Source organism: Engraulis encrasicolus, chromosome 18 (assembly GCF_034702125.1).
Source record: "Engraulis encrasicolus isolate BLACKSEA-1 chromosome 18, IST_EnEncr_1.0, whole genome shotgun sequence".
Classification (NCBI taxonomy): domain Eukaryota; kingdom Metazoa; phylum Chordata; class Actinopteri; order Clupeiformes; family Engraulidae; genus Engraulis; species Engraulis encrasicolus.
In genome coordinates, this window is record NC_085874.1 from 53,629,803 (window position 1) to 53,650,387 (window position 20,585).

The 20,585-nt window shown below is 45.6% G+C and overlaps 1 protein-coding gene across 1 annotated transcript in view; it reads right to left on the bottom strand.

Annotated features, from left to right (window-relative positions):
* LOC134469530 (voltage-dependent T-type calcium channel subunit alpha-1G-like) overlaps positions 1 to 20,585 on the bottom strand; it is a 58,732-nt gene that overhangs the window by 515 nt on the left and 37,632 nt on the right. The window contains exons 11-18 of the mRNA XM_063223829.1: positions 19,790 to 19,860; positions 15,340 to 15,418; positions 14,671 to 14,792; positions 13,281 to 13,745; positions 10,934 to 11,077; positions 5,788 to 5,998; positions 5,010 to 5,179; positions 1 to 913 (exon numbers count right to left, since the gene is read on the bottom strand). The exon at positions 1 to 913 is cut by the window's left edge and continues 515 nt beyond it. Of these exons, the coding sequence (XP_063079899.1) occupies positions 1 to 913; positions 5,010 to 5,179; positions 5,788 to 5,998; positions 10,934 to 11,077; positions 13,281 to 13,745; positions 14,671 to 14,792; positions 15,340 to 15,418; positions 19,790 to 19,860 (2,175 nt within the window). The remainder of the gene's footprint in view (positions 914 to 5,009; positions 5,180 to 5,787; positions 5,999 to 10,933; positions 11,078 to 13,280; positions 13,746 to 14,670; positions 14,793 to 15,339; positions 15,419 to 19,789; positions 19,861 to 20,585) is intronic.

The window sequence follows — 20,585 nt, forward strand, 5'->3', positions numbered from 1 at the left end:
CCCGAGGGGACGGCGCCACGCCAAGCCCACCGAGAGGCGCGTGCTGAAATCCAGGAAGGTCCTCCCTGCCATCGGGGGGCTCCACGGAGATACAGGGAGGACTCATCTTCTTCTTGCGTGCGTGAGGAGGAGGCGGAGGAGGAGGTGGTGAGCTGGGCAGCGTGTAGAGGTGGTGCTGTAGGCTGTCTGTTCGAGACCCAAACCCCGAGGAGGCGGAGGTTAACTGGGGGCTACTCTCTCCTGAAGAGCACACCTCCAGGGAGCGGTGCCGAGGGTCGTCCAGCCACGAGGAGGGCCGCGGGACCAGGAAGCCTTGGCAGCCCTGCGTGTCGGCGCTGTGGTACTTCTTCAGCTGCCGCAAGTAAGAGCCGCGGCCCTCGCCGCCAAGCCTGATGGGACTCACGCTGCCACCACTCGGCTCTCTCGCCAGCACGTCAGCGGTGCTGCCGGCGGGAAAGCCTTCCTGGATGATGCAGGACACCTCTTCATCCACAAAGCCTTCCTGGATGATGCAGGACACCTCTTCATCCACAAAGTCAGTGTCGTCCAGCTGAGGGGCGGGAGAGGGGGGCAGAGTGCGTGGAGGGGGCAGCGGAGGTGGGGAGGAGTGGGTGTGCATGAGGGGGGCCTTCCGCGGAGAAAACACAACGTACTGGGTGCTGTGCGGGTTGTGCTGTGTGTGGACGCTGGACAACTGGAGGGCTTTGGCCGTCAGAGCTCCAGGAGAAGAGGGCACCAGAGAGAAGGAAGGCTGGCGCTGAGGAAGAGGAGGAGGAGGAGGAGGAGAAGGAGAAGTCGAGGAGGAACTCACTCTGGTGCTTGTAAACTCACTTCTCCCCGTGGACCCTTCCACAAGCTCCTCCCCTCGCTCAGGGGACACAGCAGGTTCCTGTGAGTCCGTCCTCAAGGCAACCTGTCGGGAGGTTACAGAGGTGTGGTTGGGGCAGGAGGAGGAGGAGGAGGAGGAGAAGAGGAAGAGGAGGAGGAGGAGGAGGGGGAGGGGGAGGAGAAGAAGAGGAAGAGGAGGAGGAGGAGGAGGAGGAGAAGAGGAAGAGGAGGAGGAGGAGGAGAGGAGGAGGAGGAGGGGGAGGGGGAGGGGGAGTAGAAGAAGAGGAAGAGGAGGAGAAGGAGAAGCGGGAGGAGAAGTAGGAGGAGGGGGAAGAAAAGGAGGAGGAGGGGGAAGAAGAGGAGGAGGAGGAGGATGAAGAGGAGGAGGAGAAGAAGAAGAGGAGGAGGAGGAGGAGGAGAAGACGAGGGAGACAGGAGGAAGAGGAGAAGAATAGGAGGAGGGAGACAGGAGGAGACGGTAAAACCGAGGGGGTTAAGGACATGAGGTGAGAGAGATACCAACCGTTAGTATGAAATGTTAGACAAGCAATGGTGCAGCCGGGGAGAAGAGTGGGAGGCCGAGGTTAGAAGAACAGCTTTGGTTAGAAGGCGTTATCTAACATTTTGGTTTGAAATTCATTCATCAATTAATTCATTCATTTGGAGGTAAAATTAGTAATTGCATTACAAAATAGTATTAATCAAAGATGCATTTCTGCAATACGATGTGAGAAGGACTGACCTAGGAGCAAAAGGTTGGGGATTTTGTTTCCCTTGATAGTGAATATGGATGTAAATGCTTTAAGATAGGCAAGGATGATGGTTTGCCATAACTAACAACCTACTGTTGGATAATGTTGCCTATTGCCATCTTTAGTTCTAAACATGTTTGGCTGCCTTCTGTTTGTGGATTACAGAGAGGGGGTTGGCTTCAGCAGCATTTGCTCTATTTCCTTCTAACCTGACAGACAATATTTGCCTTGTGCTGTCAGGGTGACAGCTCTAATGAGCAGTGCTGAGGACGTCTGGCAGGGCTTCACATGTAGTATGCACCAGAGTTATAACAACAAGTAGGAAATGGAATGTCTTCATTCTTCAAAAATAACATTGGGACATGTGAAAAAAGGATAGCACATCTAAACATAGCATTGAAGAAATGAGACAAATGTTTTCCAAATACCCTACTAGATATGGTAATTATGGCAAACCTTGTTTCCTTTTCAAACAGGAAAACATTCCCAAACCATCCCTTGCCTATGATAAGCTCATAAAAGAAAATAATAATAAAATTTGATTGCAGTATTTTGAGACAAATTTACTCCTGAGTTCCCTGCGCGTGGTTAATACAACAGTTACAGCCATCAATACATGTGTTGGCATGATTTTTTTTTTTAATCCGATGGCAGTTTGCTTTGTTTAAAAAAAAAAGAAGTTGTAGGACATTCACTCTTGTCAGCGGCTGGAGACACTACTTGGCAGACTGGGGCCTATACTAAGAAGCTGCTTCAGGACTAAACCAGGTGGAGTTAAGAGGTAAATCATCTACTGGAAGAGCCTAGAGTCCAGGCTCCTCTATGATTTACCTCTAACCTTAACCTAGCTCTTAAGAAAATGAGGACTCCAGGCTCTTCTATTAGATTAACTTCACCTTGTTCCCTCCGGAAGCAGCTTTGTAGTATAGTCCTGAACTCTATACCTACGTAGCTTTTGAAAAGGACAACGCTTCATGTTCCAATTCATCATCCGTTGCTCAGGACAACGCAGCCGGGAATTTATCTGGACAAGACTAGCTGCCTACTGCACGTCCGAAAAGGAATGCGTAAGAAAACAAGAGCAAACCTAACAAATGTGTTTTTCAGAGAATGACAGAAGGCATTTGAAATCTATGCTGACTGATGGGCTGTGTGCACGTACGCGTGTGCATGTGCATGTGTTTGTGTTTTGGGTGAGAGAGATTAATAATTTCATTCTAGAAAAGGCAGAATAATAATAATTACTAATAATAGAAAAGGCAATGGTCCATGGCCTCATCACATCCCTCATGTGTTTTCACACAGATATATAAACATGGTCACTGAGGACACCTAGTGGACAATGGTGGTTATGTCTAAATAATGAATGGTAGTGTTTCCCACGGTCACTGAGGACACCTAGTGGACAATGGTGGTTATGTCTAAATAATGAATGGTAGTGTTTCCCAGAAGCAGTTCAGAGGTTCTTACCACTACCAAGTACTTATTTAGATTCCGCTACATCAGTGTTTTTTTTAACAAACGCCCCCTTGACATCATCATAAGCCTGCAAACACCCCCTTGACCTCATCATCACCCCCCACTCCACATGCAACAGAATACTGCAACAGTAGGCCTACAACCAGTTAGTTCATCAAATAGGATGACGTCACTGTGTCTTGTTGGGCAGTCTTAGCAGAGCATCCATTCTAAAGCCCTGTGCAATGTAACTACATAGCTCCCATAGTGAATGACACTTGTGGACGACAACATGTGGGCATCTACATTCCTGGGCTAGTTTGAAGCTAGCTGGGCTAACTATCCTTGAACAAAACAGTGGAAACCATTCCACTCCATGCAGCTAAAAGCAGCCTGAGAGTAACATACTGTACATAACTTCATCTGTTTTTCCTTTTTCACATATAATAATAATAATAATAATGATAATAATAATAAAAATGATAATTATAATAACAACAACAACGCTAATCATCATCATCATTACTGTGATCGACTGCTCACTGCAGTTCCTTTTAAGAAGATTGCTAATACGAGGATCTAAGGAAGCACCTGGAGAACCTGCAGTGCCTGGAGAACACTTCTCTCAATGGTTTGTCTTTGTCAGCCTCTACGTAACCGCCTTCTACACCCATTAAGAAGCATTTTATCTTATTTTATCTGAGAAAAATGACCATTAACATTTCCCTCAACCACAAAGCTCACAGACCATTAGGCCCCAGCATATGACCACAGTCAACCCTACTGTAAATACGTATGCTAACAATGCTGGAATTTAATCAAACAACTCTGTTTTAAATGCATAATTCCTGTTTGCAATTTTGTCCACCCATTTAAATCACTTGATGCAGCTGCATGATTATCAGAAGTTATGTTAGCTATGTAATGGCAGCTCTGGTTTGTTTGAATAAACATACCGTATGTGTGCAGATGCTCCCCTTTTTGTGAAAGACAATTTCAGTGGTGGGAGAAATAACTGTGATGACAACATTTGGATCATACGTGTATGTACCTCTGCAGCTACTACGTTCTGAAAAAGCCCAAACGTATATTTTGTTGCCATTAATGTACACTTTCTGAACTAGCAATAAACTACTGTTTAAGATGCAACAATTGTGAAGGAACTAATCTCTCTCACTTTGTTGCTACTATTAATGCAAACTATGCCTTCGTATGAAAAACCAAACACCAAAACAAATTGTTTCATTGGGGTGTGATATTAGTTCTGGGAATACTTTGGTCGTATTTGTGATTCAAAAACCATGTACATGCCTTAATTTCAAAAGAAGAAGTTGTCCTTTCAAGTAGCTCATGAAATACTACGTACATGTATATGAATTTGTGACGGCATGAATGAGAGGATCAGGAGATGGCTACAGGCTACTGAGAGGAAAGCAGGGCTAGAGTGTGTGGGGGTCATGGCGTGTCAGAAACAGGAGTATCTGTGTTTGAGTAGTGTTTTAGGGTCAGGCGTTTGCTGCAGCATGCCGATCTGCCAGGAGTTATAATACGCCACATGAAAGGCAAACACAGGAAAAGAAAAAGACACAGGGACAGTGTGAGGAAAGGATTACAGACTTGCACAATTGTTCAGACAAGACAGAAAAATTGTAGAGTCATGTGTACAACAGCCATTTTGGAGGTTTATCATCATGCAAGAGAAGGGTTGGCATCATACACCAAGCGAAGTGCGTTGGTCAGTGCATTCCTCTGCAGTAGTGCATTCCTCTGATATTTATCAACCAACATCTGTCCTCATCCACATTAATCAGCATCGATCACTTAGACATGCCTTTAAAAAACATCAGTAGGCCTACAGACACTATACCTCAATGTGATGCATGCCGAGTCTTACAAGAGCCTAATGAGGGATAGCTTTCTTTTTTTACTGTCAAGAAACTGAAGTGGTCAGTAGGCAGTGTAGCTGCTCACCTGTCTGCGAAGAGGCCGTGAGAGGTTGTGTGCTCGCTGGGGTGGAGGGATGAGAGGGACGGTCTGCTGGCCACTCAGGCTGCTGGGGCTGATGGGCCGAAACAGCTGCCATGGCACCGTCAGGAGTTGGCTTGGCTCTGGCTGCTGAACTGGAATGGAACCACTGGAGCCTAGACCCACAGCCATGTTATTCAGACACGTAGCATAACATTGTTATTTTAGACTGATAGCATAGCACTATTATTTTAGACTCATAGCAATGTTATTTTTGGCCATCCAGAAAAGCATGGACAAAAGGAGTCACAAACAAGAGCTAAATGCTATCTCACAAGAGCTAAATGCTATCACACAAGAGCTAAATGCTATCAGAATAAACGTACTGAAAAAAAGACAATATAAGTCTTAGACACATGCTGTACATTTTTTCAGTCAAAGACGGATTTTATAGAAAGAAAGTTAAAGACAGACTGGGAAACTCCCATAGTTATTGTGTCAATCACGCCACAGCAACACAGCACACGCACAATGACATTGCATTTATGCCTCACCCGTGCAAGGGTCCCTAGTTGTGCCAGGAATGCAACCAAGAATATAATTTTATTTATGTATGTGTCAATTTACACCATTGTGTCTGTAATTTTGAACACTGGAAATCCTTTTTGTTGGTTCGTTGTCTCTTTTTAATTCTACAATAACAACATTCAATGTAATATCCAGTTTAACCAAAAGTGTTTTCCATGCATGTGAGGAACTGTGATGTTGGCGAGCTCCATCTCACCTGAGTGTGTCTGAGTTGAGGTGTTTTGCTCTGTCGGTGTTACAGGGGCGGGCAGCAGGGGCTGGAACATGTAGCTGTCGTTGGGCAGCGAGTGAGTCCTCCCCACGGAGTTGCGTACCGTCAGTAGGTGCTCCTCCTGCACCACCTCCTGCACCACCTCCTGCACCTCCTCCTGCACCTCCTCACGCTCTGGGGGTCCCAGCACATCAGGCTGTGGAGGAGAAACACTTCATGAGATAAAGTCTACAGTGGGGAAGCATTATAACAGCAGCACACACACACACACACACAAAATACACACCGTACACACAAATGCACATTTAGTTACACATTAAAAACTGAGCAGGCAGTCAGTCGATGATAGACTAGAAGATGACTACAACATTAGTGGTCTACATTGAGGAGATGGAGAAGCTTAAAGTCAAGAGTTTGAATTGAACGCTGTTTGGACTTATACTTTCATATTTGATGAAAGTATTCAATTACACACCTGATGAATGTTCAAGACCAAGTAGACCGTATTGACAAAATACGACACGTGCATTTCATGTCTGAATTTAAAATGATAAAATACTGTACGCTACACAGATGCACAACTGATTGTCAATAGAGCCTGTGCCGTTTTGCATGAGGCAGCTGACTGCCAATAGAGCTTGTGCCATTGTGTATGAGGCAACTGATTGTCAATAGAGCCTGTGCCATTGTGTATGAGGCAGCTGATTGGCAATAGAGCCTGTGCCATTGTGTATGAGACAGCTGATTGGCAATAGAGCCTGTGCCATTGTGTATGAGACTGCTGTGTCCATCTCCCATTGGCCTAGGCCACGTGTCTAAAGCATCTAATACCAACAGACAAAAACGGCAGAGCCCACACAGCCCGTTGACCCACACCCTTGCTTATAGGAGACAACACACAAAACACACCCTTCCTTATAGAAGACAACGCACAAAAAGCGAAACAATTTCCAAGTATGTAGGGGTAACATAATGCAGACGGCTGTCACAGGGGAAGACGTTGAAAAAATAGAGATAAGTACACAGAAAAACATCCAAACTTAATACTGAACAGACAGACAGATGTTGTATGTACTGTACATGGCAGACAACAGGACAAACAGCAGAGACGTACAAAGGCAACAGAGACAGGACAGAGAGAAGTGACTCCAGACAGAGCTGCAGAGAGGAGAGAGAAGGCTGAGGTGAGGCCATGAGATGATGTGGTCAGGAGCGAAAATCTCTACTGGAGGCACCGTATGAGATGATGTGGTCAGGAGCGACTACTCTCTAATGAGATGATGTGGTCAGGAGCGACTACTCTCTAATGAGATGATGTGGTCAGGAGCGACTACTCTCTAATGAGATGATGTGGTCAGGAGCGACTACTCTCTACTGGAGGCCATGAGATGATGTGGTCAGGAGTGACTAGTCTCTACTGGAGGCCATGAGATGATGTGGTCAGGAGCGACTACTCTCTAATGAGATGATGTGGTCAGGAGCGACTACTCTCTACTGGAGGCCATGAGATGATGTGGTCAGGAGCGACTACTCTCTAATGAGATGATGTGGTCAGGAGCGACTACTCTCTAATGAGATGATGTGGTCAGGAGCGACTACTCTCTACTGGACGGCACCGTACACACACCAGGCTGCAAAGGATGACATGAAGAGGAGGAGGTGGAGAGAAAACAAAAGGAAAGTAGAAAGAGAGGGATGGATGGAAGGTAGGAAGAGAGAGATGGATGGTAAGAGAGGTCACCTTGGGGCTTCCAGACTCTTCCCTCCTCAGGTGCTTACACATAGTTGTGGATCTCAGTGCTAATTGTCTACATGAATCATAAAGCGATCATAATTTGAAATGCACTGTTGCATACCTGGAATAGCCAGGCTAGCCCCTGCTGTGATTTCCTCAATACGGTTCTAATTACAATACGGTCCTAATTCCAAAGGCAGTAATCAGTGGGCTGTTTACACTGGAATGTACATAGTGTTATCGCCATGGCAGCGAGGAGAGGAGCTGGCAGGCTGATGGTTATGTGCTGTGCAGACATGTTGTGGGGGAAGTGAGATAAGCCTGCAAGCCCCTGCGGTGGAGAGTTAAGAAAAAAAGCGGCACAAGAAAAGAATGTGGATGTTTTATTCATGATGTCATTGTGGTTAAATACATTGTACTCCAGACTGGTTAGTAAGAGGGGGTTAAATTCATCAGGCAGGGAGTCGTCCGTCAGAGCTAAGGACCAGGACTTCTCCGACAGCAGAGACAGAGCCTCCATCTCTGCTAGAGGAATCTGAATGAGGGAGAGAGGAGTCACGGGTGAGAAGTGAGCAACAACTCCCCCTAAACACATTACATGGGTGAGAAGTGAACCACACATCCTCTTCACGCTTAACTCTTTTATGTGAAATATGAGTGGGTACGGAACACTGACAAAAATTTGAATTGCTCTTGAAAAATATTCCCACAATCCCAAGGACTGCAGCTAAAGCATTACCCTTTAGACAATGACTTCCTTTCCCGTATGACTCAGGCAGCTATTGTAGAAAATAAAGTATTTAAAATTAAACAAACTAGCTGGACAAAGTAAAAGTCCTGCTCTGTATTCAATCTGCCTCTTCTCTGAATATAATTATGAACTGATCTGCCGATCTAAAGCAGAGCTCTCAGAGCGCATCACCATCAACTGGTTTGTCAACTGGTCAAAATAAGTGACCAGAAAGTTGTCCTTACATAATGCAGGTTTCCTTGCCTGGTTATCATCAGACGTAATCACAAGTGGGATAAGGTCTGGAGACCTGCCTACTGTAAATCCCGTAGGGGGGGTGTGGTTTAAAATTGACGATGGCTGTTTATTGGGCATCACGAATGTGCATCATTTGGCATACATAGCCATAGCCAATCGAGTCAGTTGTATCTATTCAAACAAACTTCAGCCATCGCCTTTCCACGTCTCCCTGCTCTCTGATTCGAGAGAGACAGGGACCATGATCTGGTGCCCCCACTGAAGGTAGGCTCCATGCTGTCTTTCAGATCAGGAGGATTGTGCAAAGCAGCATGGGATTTTCCAGGCTACAGGTTGCTCACCTCTGTTACTATTGCTGCTGCTAATATTATAGTGAAGTGAATGTTCCACTGACATGGTGACGTGCACAGCACATCCCACACCATGAAACTGCATTTATGCCTCACCCTTGTAGGGGAAGCAGGTCAACAACGAGCCCCAAAGGGAGCAGTGCGGCGGGACGCTACCATGCTCATGGTAACTCAGTCCATGGAGGAGCAGTGCAGTGGGAAGGAGCAGTGCTGCGGGATGCTACCATGCTCACGGTAACTCAGTGCAGTGGGACGCTACCATGTTCATGGTACCTCAGTCATGTAGAGAGATGGGGAGACCACTGGATTATCACTGCCCCCGCCCTCCTCAACCCACCCAACTGGTGTCAGGAACCAGGCGTTGCAGAGCCAGGAACCCTCCGGCTACAAGCCTGACTCCCAGCCACTTACCACATGACATGACAGCCAATAGAGCACACATTCGAAATACAGTACAGTATATAACATAAGACAACTAAGATGCACATAGTGACGTGATGAGCTGTATGAAGTATAATGTCAGACATCTGTATCAGCACTGTGTTGCTATGTTTGTACATGTCAGACATCTGTATCAGCACTGTGTTGCTATGTTTGTACATGCAATATTGCTGTTTGTGACTTGTAAGGCACAGGCATTACTGGCACCAAACAAGGGGCCATCCCTATGTTCCCCGGGTCCTATGTTCTCCAGATCATATGTTCCCCACAACCGGGGAACTTAGGACCCTTTTTTCAAAAAAGGGTTCTATGTTCCCGCTGTTTACAAGTATACTGCTGGCGCATGGCAAAGCACAGGTTGTTGTTGCAGCTGAGGTTAGGTTTAGGGATAGCTTTGGGAAGGGAACAATTTGAAAACTCTGAAACATTGCATTACTGACAGGTTATGTTTAGGGATGGTTTTGGGAAGGGTTAGATACGCTTTTCTTAGAAAAAGTTCTCCAGTCCCATACAAAAACTGGGGAACATAGGACCTGGGAAACATAGGTACACTCACGATATTTGTGAACCCATGGCATGTCTAACAAATGACTTTGCTGAACATCTGTCTCATAGGTCACTTGTACCAACAGGCATGTATGTATTAGCGGCTGCCATGCCAACCCTATTCTAGAGTGTTACCATACTGAGGTTCAGGTATAGTGAGGTTCAGTGATGGGCAACCCGGATCTATTAGTTTACAATCCAGTGCCACATATTCCAAATGACGGGGCAGGTAAAAAGCAGGTCTTTTGTAATATGTGCTTCTGACTGGATTTTAACTAATGAATGCAAGTGGCCAATGACTCGAGGTGAAGCTGAGAGCTGTATGAGGAGGGAGGGAGGAGTCAGGTGATATTATAATGAGGAGGGAGGAGTCAGGTGATATTATAATGAGGAGGGAGGAGTCAGACACCTGTTGTTCAGTGCTATAAGCTGTACAGGTATGAGATGGAAGGGAGTCAGGTGATATTATAATGAGGAGGGAGGAGTCAGGTGGTATTGGATGAGGAGGGAGGAGTCAGGTGATACTATAATGAGGAGGGAGGAGTCAGGTGATACTATAATGAGGAGGGAGGGGTCAGGTGATACTGGATGAGGAGGGAGGAGTCAGGTGATATTAAAATGAGGAGGGAGGAGTCAGGTGATAAATGAGGAGGGAGGGAGGAGTCAGGTGATATTATAATGAGGAGGGAGGGAAGGAGTCAGGTGATATTATAATGAGGAGGGAGGAGTCAGGTGATATTATAATGAGGAGGGAGGGGTCAGGTGATATTATAATGAGGAGGGAGGGAGGAGTCAGGTGATATTATAATGAGGAGGGAGGGAGGAGTCAGGTGATATTGGATGAGGAGGGAGGAGTCAGGTGATATTAAAATGAGGAGGGAGGAGTCAGGTGGTATTGGATGAGGAGGGAGGAGTCAGGTGATATTATAATGAGGAGGGAGGAGTCAGGTGGTATTGGATGAGGAGGGAGGAGTCAGGTGATATTATAATGAGGAGGGAGGAGTCAGGTGATATTATAATGAGGAGGGAGGGGTCAGGTGATATTATAATGAGGAGGGAGGAGTCAGACACCTTTTGGTCAACGCTGCGCTGGCTCAGCAGGGAGGGCGGGGCATAGCAGTGGCACACCGAGCCCGACAGGTTGTCCATCAGGTTGAGCTCGCCTTCAAGAGAACCCTGGATTACCAAGGATACCGAGTCAAACAATAGCCGACGCTTCATGAGGAAGGAGAGAGACAGAGAGACAGAGAATAGAGACAGAGAGACAGAGAAAAGAGACAGAGAGCATACGGACAGAGAACATACAGACAGGGAACATACAGACAGAGAGATGAGGAGTGTGTATATATTGAAGAGAGAGAAGAAGAGTGTGTATAGAGAAGAGTTGAGAGAAGAGGAGTGTGTATATATCGAAGAGGAAGAGGAGTGTGTGTATAGAGAAGAGTTGAGAGAAGAGGAGTGTGTATATGTCGAAGAGGAAGATGAGTGTGTGTGTATATATTGAAGAGTTGAGGAAATAACAGAGTGTATGATGAGGACACAGACAGACAGACGGACAGATGGACAGACAAAGAGGAAGGAAGAAAGACAGTATTTCAGATGAAGATCAGGATACAGACACACCAGTCACAAGTAATGTGTGAAATAAGGGACGATTAAGGTCACCTTACACTCATAAATCATCATCATAATAGTTTCATTATAATAAATGGGCACTTGGATACACATGACCCAGATTCTGCTTGCTATGCCATTCATCCCCAGCAGAGGGCATAGCTGCACCAAAAGTTGTTTTGTTTGTTGAAAATTGGACTCTAGGGAGACTGGCCTGAAGGGCGTTTTTTAAGAAAGAAAGAAAGAAAGAAAGAAAGAAAGAAAGAAAGGAAGGAAGGAAGAAAAAGGAAAGAAAGAAAGAAAGAAAGAAAGAAAGAAAGAAAGAAAGAAAGAAGAAAGAAAGAAAGAAAGAAAGAAAGAAAGAAAGAAAGAAAGAAAGAAAGAAAGAAAGAAAGAAAGAAAGAAAGACAGAAAGGAGGATGGATGTCGGCCAAGGAATGATATCCTGGCCCATATTTTCCCTAAAAATACAAAGGGAAAAAAAGACCCCGAGGAAATAGCCAGCTCAAATAAAAAGCAAGATGAGGAATCAGAGCCTTCCCATGGCATTAGTCTGACCCGAGAGACGTGGCAAGCTGTTTTCATACACACAATACACTACCAACAGATGTCTCATACACAATACCAACAGACGTTTAATACACAATACCAACAGACGTTTAATGCACAATAGCAACAGACGTTTAATACAAATAAAATGGAAAACAGATGAGATGTGTATTCTGTTCATTACTAAATGTTTCACTTAAAGGCTCGAAACCGAACTTGAAAACCACACCTCATAATTTCCAAAGTTCTGATACAGCTCCTATTCTGTAGCACACCCCAGTGTTCTGACACAGCACCTATCTGTAGCACACCCCATTGTTTTGGAAATCTGTAAACATCTGTGTCAGGCACTCATCCCCCATCCTCCATCCCCCATCCTCCATCCTCCATCTCCCATCCTCCCCATCCTCCATCCCCCATCCTCCCCATCCTCCATCCTCCCCATCCCCCCCATCCTCCATCCCCCCACCCCTCCATCCTCCATCCTCCATCCTCATCCTCCATCCTCCATCCCCTCCATCCTCCATCCTCCATCCTCCCCATCCTACATCCCCCCCATCCCCCATCCCCCATCCCCCATCCTCCATCCTCCATCCTCCATCCTCCATCCCCCCCACCTCCCCCATCCTCCATCCTCCATCCTCCATCCCCCATCCCCCATCCTCCATCCCCCCCCACCCCCCCCCCCCATCCTCCATCCCCCATCCTCCATCCTCCATCCTCCATCCTCCATCCCCCATCCTCCATCCTCCATCCTCCCCATCCCCCATCCTCCATCCTCCATCCCTCCATCCCCCCCATCCTCCATCCTCCACATCCCCCATCCCCCATCCTCCCCATCCTCCATCACCAAACACCGAACTAAGTAGAGGGTTAGACCAAATACCCTGCCACACTAAGTGAAGGATATTTGTGTTTGTTTCAAATGAACAGTAACGTCAGCAACATGTTCCAAAAAATGGTGTCAGTAATACCAAAGTTCATGTGCGAGTCAACCCAGATGAAAACATATATAGACAGTAGAGACTCTACTGACATTTTAGTTAGTGATGGTTTTATCTCTCAGAGAAGAACAACTTTATTAATATCAAAGGAAATGAAACAGTCTGATAGCATAGTACCTGATGGTGCATTTACTGGTATCAGAAATGCAGAATGACCATTTGTAGCATGACACTCTTGGCCCTTATTTTATTGGCTTCATGTTATTGGTTTTATATTTATATTGGCTCCGTATGGTTTTATCGCTTCTTACCTCTCTGGCCGGCTCTAGGCTCTGAGGAGACTCGGCCCTGACGTGTGCTGTTGAGTCCCGCCGGATGTCCACCATCGTAGGCGGAGGGCTGTCATTGGGCAGACTGGAGTTGTCCTGTGGATCCCTCTTGAAGCTCCAGGGTGGAGGCGTCAGAGGACTCGGCAGGCCGCTACTGTCTCCACCTCCACCACCTCCTCCACCACCTCCTCCACCACCACCGTGGTCCATCAGGTCTCCTCCAGCTATTTGTCCTCGAGCGGCGATGGCCTCCAGCTCCAACTCGGCCTCCAGTTCGGCCTCATCTTTGGCCTCCTTATTGCTTTCCTCCAAGTGTTTCATCAGCACAGCAATCACCACGTTCACCAGCACAAACTGGGCCGTCAGGACGAAGGACACGAAGTAGATGGGGGACACCACTGAGTTGTAGCATGGGCCCGCCTCATGAGCGCAGTCCCTTAGAGTGTCCTGAGGAGAAGAAGACAATAACGAATGACTGGTGACTGAAGGTGTTCTGCAGATCGACTACAACAGTGGTTCTCAACCTTTTTTGAACAAACGCCCCCCCTGGTCTCATCACAAGCCTCCAAACGCCCCCTTGACCTCATCATCAGCCTTGCAATGCCCCCTTAGTATTAAAAAATTAAATGGACTAATGCCCCTCCTTGGCAACTACGCATCGCCCCTTCTCAGCTGTATCCTTCTGAACGCCCCCCCTAGTGCCCCCCAATGCCCCCTGTGAGAGCTGCACCGACCCCGTTGAGGAAGACTAGACTACAAGGTCACCGCCCCCATTGAGAAAGACTAGACTACAAGGTCAAATGCACTGACCCCGTTGAGGAAGACTAGACTACAAGGTCAAATTTGCATTTTCTGCTTCAATAAGATTAAGAGCAGTTAGTGTCACAATTGTATTCCATCTAGGATTTAGGACATTTGTACGTTAATATGACAGCATCATTTGACACATTATCTTGTTGATAGCATTAAATCATTCTGAGTCTTAATCTTCTGTTAGCGCACGTAGCTCACTGGAACATGATTTGGCAGAATGTGTTGTCATTACATGTGTACCTACATGCCAGCTTTGTGTGATTCATAAGGCCTGAGAAATGCTTGCTGTGTGACTTATATAACATGCGCAGCCGTGTGCAAACGAGTGTAAAAGTCTAACGGGACCAGAAAGATAAGCCGGTTCATTTTGTAATACAGTCACAACATGAACAAAAACGGTAATCAGTCTCTTTGCTGTAGGTTCACTTTTTTGGTCCACTTAAAGAGGACTAAGTACACATTGGAGAATTCACATGTGTGCAGAAAATGCTGAGTCACAGTTCACTTAAATGGCTGAAAGGGGCGAGGTGTGTGAAATCACCCTAACAGACTCTCTCACCTTCATGATCCCGTTCCAGTTGTCGCCCGTGGAGACGCGGAACAGCAGGAGGAAGGCCATGCCGAAGTTCTTGAAGGTTGCATAGCGACCCAATCCCTCACAGGGATGCGTCTCGTCACAGACTACGGAAAACAACACATGGGTGTTAAAAAGATAGCGCTCAGGGGTACTGATAGTACTGTGATATAGCACTGCGATACAGCACTGTGATACAGCACTGTGATACAGCACTGCGATACAGCACTGCGATACAGCACTGCGATACAGCACTGTGATATACTGTAGCACTGTGATACAGCACTGTGATACAGCACTGTGATACAGCACTGCGATACAGCACTGCGATACAGCACTGCGATACAGCACTGCGATACAGCACTGTGATACAGCACTGTGGGGTACTGATAGCACTTGGTTAGTTGTTTGGGAAACACAACCCAGGTTAAGTTAACCTTTTAGTTGGTAAATCAGCCAATAAAAGAGTCTTTTGTAACTAAATGATACTTGTACTGGTATTGGCAGTTTTAGCACTTCCTGTAGTTTCATTTAGCCAGGTTTATTTCTAGGCTTATCTGAAACGTTTTGCTTTAGTAGTAATGTAATTTGAGTTGAGAAATGACACAGAATTGAGGAGAGAAGAAGGCAGGTGAGGCATGGTGATGTTCTTACTCTGGTCACCAAAGAGTTCCACTCCCAGAGCTGCATAGATGAAGAAGAGCAGCATGAAGAGAAGACCCAGATTGCCAACCTGAGAGAGAGAGAGAGAGAGAGAGAGAGAGAGAGAGAGAGAGAGAGAGAGAGAGAGAGAGATGGGGGGGGGAGAGAGGAGAGAGAGAGAGAGAGAGAGAGAGAGGGGGGGGAGAGAGAGAGAGAGAGAGGGAGAGAGAGAGAGAGAGAGAGAGAGAGAGAGAGAGAGGGGGGGGGGAGAGAGAGAGAGGGGGGGGGGGGGGGGGGGGGAGAGAGAGAGAGAGAGAGAGAGAGAGTGAGGGGGGGAGGGAGAGAGAGAGAGAGACAGAGAGAGAGAGAGAGAGAGAGAGAGAGAGAGAGAGAGAGAGAGAGAGAGAGAGAGAGAGAGAGAGAATTAAGAATGTCAAACATGGTCCAATTATAGATATCTAACACCGAGTATATTTGTGACATTTTGCAAGTTGATATGATCAGTTAGGCTTGTAATCCAGATCTTAGCGTAGGTTTATTGCTATTGAATTTTGGGTTCATGTTCTAGTATCGTGTTTCAGAGCTACGGATGTGAAATATGTAGTTTGCCCATCAAGAGGAAACACGATGGTAGCAGGAGAAACAATATACAGTAGCGTCAGAGAGAGTAGAGAGAGAGAGATTCCATTGGCCTAATGTTTCCGGGTTCTACTATTGCAAAGGGAGAGGGGGGGAGGAATACCCCTTTAGGCAGACCTAGGCAGACCTAAGGACTGTTCTATTCATTGTAGGAGTATTATGACACGCCCCTTTAGGCAGACCGGAACCTGGTCATGTTAGGTGCCCATAGCAACCTATTACATTGGCATATCTCTATATACTTAAAGAATCTCTGGTAGTGTCATTCAGGAATTCCATCGGCATTGACGTTACATGTGATATGTGATTGGATCCACCCGTGGTTATATACCTGTGGCAGGGTGTCTCCATGTCTTATATTGAGATATATACCTGTGGCACGGCCTGTATGACTGTGTGTGTTATACAGTATTGGGTTATACCTGTATGACTGTGTGTGTTATACAGTATTGAGTTATATACCTGTGGCTGTATGACTGTGTGTGTTATACAGTATTGGGTTCAGAGGTCGCGTTAACCGACAAATGTCCGTCATTGACGGATTTTTTTAAAGGATGACGGAAAATTCTGAAGTCTGTCCGTCATTTTGACGGATCAATATTCAGGGTGATGATAAATAAATCACAAGTTTATGTAGACCTACGCCTCTATCGAGTAGAGCAAATATGCATTTCAATTAGGTATAGTTATCAGTGCAAATAATTTCATGCTACTATCGTTTGCCTTTCTCCCTCTCCCTGCTTGTCATATGCGCCGCATAGGCTGTGCGGCTGGCTGCAGCAGAGCGCGCACCTCTGCTCAAAATGAATTAAAATAACTAAGACGTTGCCACCATAGCCTACACGTGTGACTTCGACTTTAAGATTCAGAACTATGTGTAGACCTAGGCCTACTACATTTACCGACTATCTGATTTTCTGCCAATGACGAAGTTGTCCTCTATCGTCCTTCATAGAAGCATTGTTTCATAACTCCTTGCTTGAAACATAAACAAATATACACTGTAACAAATAGCTGTTTATTTACGGCAATTCTGCAACAGCATTCTACTGTTTTTTGAAAAAACAGACAACTACTGTGAAAATATTACTTTGAGTCACATATTGAGCATAAACAGTAAGTACTGCACAATAGCAGTATTCGCCGTTGTGGAAAAAACTAGAGATGCACCGGATCCTGATTTTTAGGATCCTGCCGGACACCAGATCCACTGCTTAAGATCCTGCCGGATCCGGAACCGGATACCGGATCCTACAAAAGGGTTGAAACATATAGTCTACTCGCACACGTGGGCCCTTTTTATTACGTTGGCGCAAACTATTTTTTAGACTCATTGGCTTATTGCCACACTGCCTGCAATAGCCGCTTCCAAAGGGATTTCACTCCATGCAGTGATTGGGGTTGTGAAAGACTGAAAAGCCTAGGCTAGACATGCACCAGACCCTGATTTTTAGGTAACATGCCGGATACCGGATCCACTGCTTAAGATCCTGCCGGACCCGGACCCTGTGAAAAACTCTATTATCCTGACGGATCCGGAACCGGAACCGGATCCGGTGCATCTCTAGAAAATAACAAGTTATTTTAGGCAGCACCATTGAAACCCATTCATCCTCCACTTGTCCGTGATCACCATCAAACTTCAATACCACCTGAAGAACTGAAGTCATTCTGACTGGTTAAAGATTATCTGATACTATCAAGCATGATGAAACAATTTCTAAGGAAACTACAATACTTAAAAAGTGCTTGATGCAGCAAAGTGTGAGTAGCACATGCATTTTGATAGTGATGAAAGTGTGAATGGCTGAAACATTTTAAGAACTTGTAACACTCTTGCAACAAGCAGCCCCATCTAAACCAATCTGCTAATCAGTGCCTGGCCTCACCTGAGTAGGGCTGTTATGCCATTATTCAATTATGGGCGTCACCTGCCAAGGGCCTGATGACTCTGGTCACATGGTACTCTTGCACCTGTATATAAATCTGGACTATCAACACTTCAGTTGCTTGCCTGCCTGCTGGCTGGCCTGCATGGCACAGCATAGCACTTGTTTGCCTACAAGCTTGCCTACAAGCTTGCTTACATGCTTGCACACTTTCCTCTTTGTGAAAGCTTGCTGTATGTGGCATCATTTGTGGCATTGTTGCATATAATGTGCCTGCTGCAAATTAGGCATTGCTTTGAGAGCTAGCTTGTAGTGCTGCTTGTTTGCTGTGCTACTTGGTGCAAAATAATTTTTTAAAGACTGACCAATGCTATATTCATCATTGGCTCATCAAGAGATACAGTAAAAAGCCCACCTTGCACACTATCATTGTAACATAGCACTGCGTACTCTGAAATTTTATTCATGCCCACACTTTCAAAGGACCACCGCAAACCATTTTCTCAATACAGCATTGCGCCATAGTATCATGCTCAAGGCACTCCAGTCATGGTGAACGATGGGAGGGTGGGGTGGTAACATGGCCAGGGTACCACAGTTGTGGAGAATGATGGGTGGGGTGGGAAGTTGCCATGGCCATATTCATGAATACAACTATGACCCAGTATTTGCCTGTTATCACACAGTACAATTCAACTTTTTAACTGAAATGTACTGTTATTTTTCTGTAGAGTACTGTTATTTAACAGTTCAATTGCTGCTGAAAAAATGTTATATACTGTGATACATTAAACAGCAATGAGCTGTATTTGATTTTTGGTGTGAAATAACAGTAGAATTACAGGTAAATATAATTGCCAGTAACTGCCGTTATTTTGCAGGGAAATTTTCTTAGAGTGTACGAATAGCATTTGCTAGCCAGAACCTTCACTCAAAGGCAACGCAGGTCTAACACGGCTTCAGGGCATTAACTAATAAAAACGACGGATATTCAAGAGCCTAAATATTACCAGGCAATGCAACTTACAACTTGGCAAACGTTGCCAGAAACGGCTAACCTTCTCTCATTTCGATAGCTGGTTCACCCATTATAGGCGACATATTTTTTTATTCAGACAACTTTACCACGCATCCCAGAGCCAACATATAAGCCGATGGGGCTACGTATAGAGAGGCTCCCTTTACCGTCGCTGATATTTTTCAACAAAGTTTTGCGAAATCTGGTCGTCTTCCTATAGTAGGCTTCAGTGCCTTTGTCGACTGCCTGGGCTAAATCTTTCTGCTTCAAGACGGCTTTCCTTTCCATCGTGTATGTGAAGCCCAACGCGAATATTATTTAACACTGCGCCTTTGTATTACAATCGGTGCATTAATCAGAGCCAAACGAGTGACTGACAGCTGTTGGATAAAGCCCTGCACGCGTCTTTTAAAAAAGTGCTTGTGGTGACCATAGCGCTGAACACTGAATCAGACGCGCGTCATGAGAGATATCTGCAGCTTTTTAAACAGTGCAATGAGGGGGGCAGAGAGAGAAAGTGGAAAGCAAAATTGACTCCATCCTCAAAGTTGGAGAATGAATGTCGAGTGAAAGGGGGTGTATTCACAGCGGTTTACTCTCAATTGGCTGCAATTGCGCATGTGTTGTTCCCGGTGCGGGGTCGCGACCCCCCACATTGAGAAAGGAGATGGAGAATTTAAAAAAATAGGCGATGACGGATTTTTTTCGACCCTGTCCGTCAAAATGACGGACTGTGAGAAAGTCTAGCGCAACCTCTGATTGGGTTATATACCTGTAGTGTGTTATACAGTATTGGGTTATATGACTGTGTGTGTTATACAGTATTGGGTTATATAACTGTATGACTGCATGTGTGTGTTGTACAGTATTGGGTTACATACCTGTATGAATGTGTGTGTTATATTGGGTTCTATACCTGGGGCAGGGCCTGCATGACTGTGTCCAGAAGAGCTCTCATGCCAACAGCCATCTTCAGCAGTTTCAGCACTGCAGGAGAAAAGAGAGTAAACACATCAGTTTCAGCACTGCAGGAGAAAAGAGAGTAAAACAGTTTCAGCACTGCAGGAGAAAAGAGAGTAAAAACATCTGTAAATTCTCTCTGTACTGAAAACAGTGGTTGCTATGCAACATGTACATTTCGACATTTCTGAATTTTTGAGCACCTGTGGTACGGAATGATGGATGTAAATGTTTTAACGATGCATGGTTTATCTTTGATGAGCGATTGTGCGATAACTCCACTCGTGATGATCAGAAATCGTGTCCATTTTTTAAAGCCGAAAGGTGCTATTAGAGTTGAGCTGAAATCTCAGTGTGTGAGCTCCAGAAATACCTTTTTTGGGTGGTCTATCACAACTTCTGACTCTACAACAAACTTGGATCCTATCCTGGTTTCTCTACAACACACTTGTACAATATCCTGCGTTCTCTACAGTGTTTGCCATTGATCTTCAAGGTCATTAGCAGAATCCATCTGTCTGGGTAAGGGTTAGTCTGGGTAAAGTTACTTCATTCATACGCGGGTTACTGTCCCTTCATGTGCTGTCTCCTTATGGCGACTTGGGCAACACCGGCGGTGGAATTACTTGACTTCGTATTCAGTCACTGGCAACAGAAGAGAAAAAAAACTATTTGGGCGACAAGAGGCGATTTGAACGATTTGAGCGACAGTTGGTAGTTGAACTTCATCGAATATTGCGCTTATTAGCTAC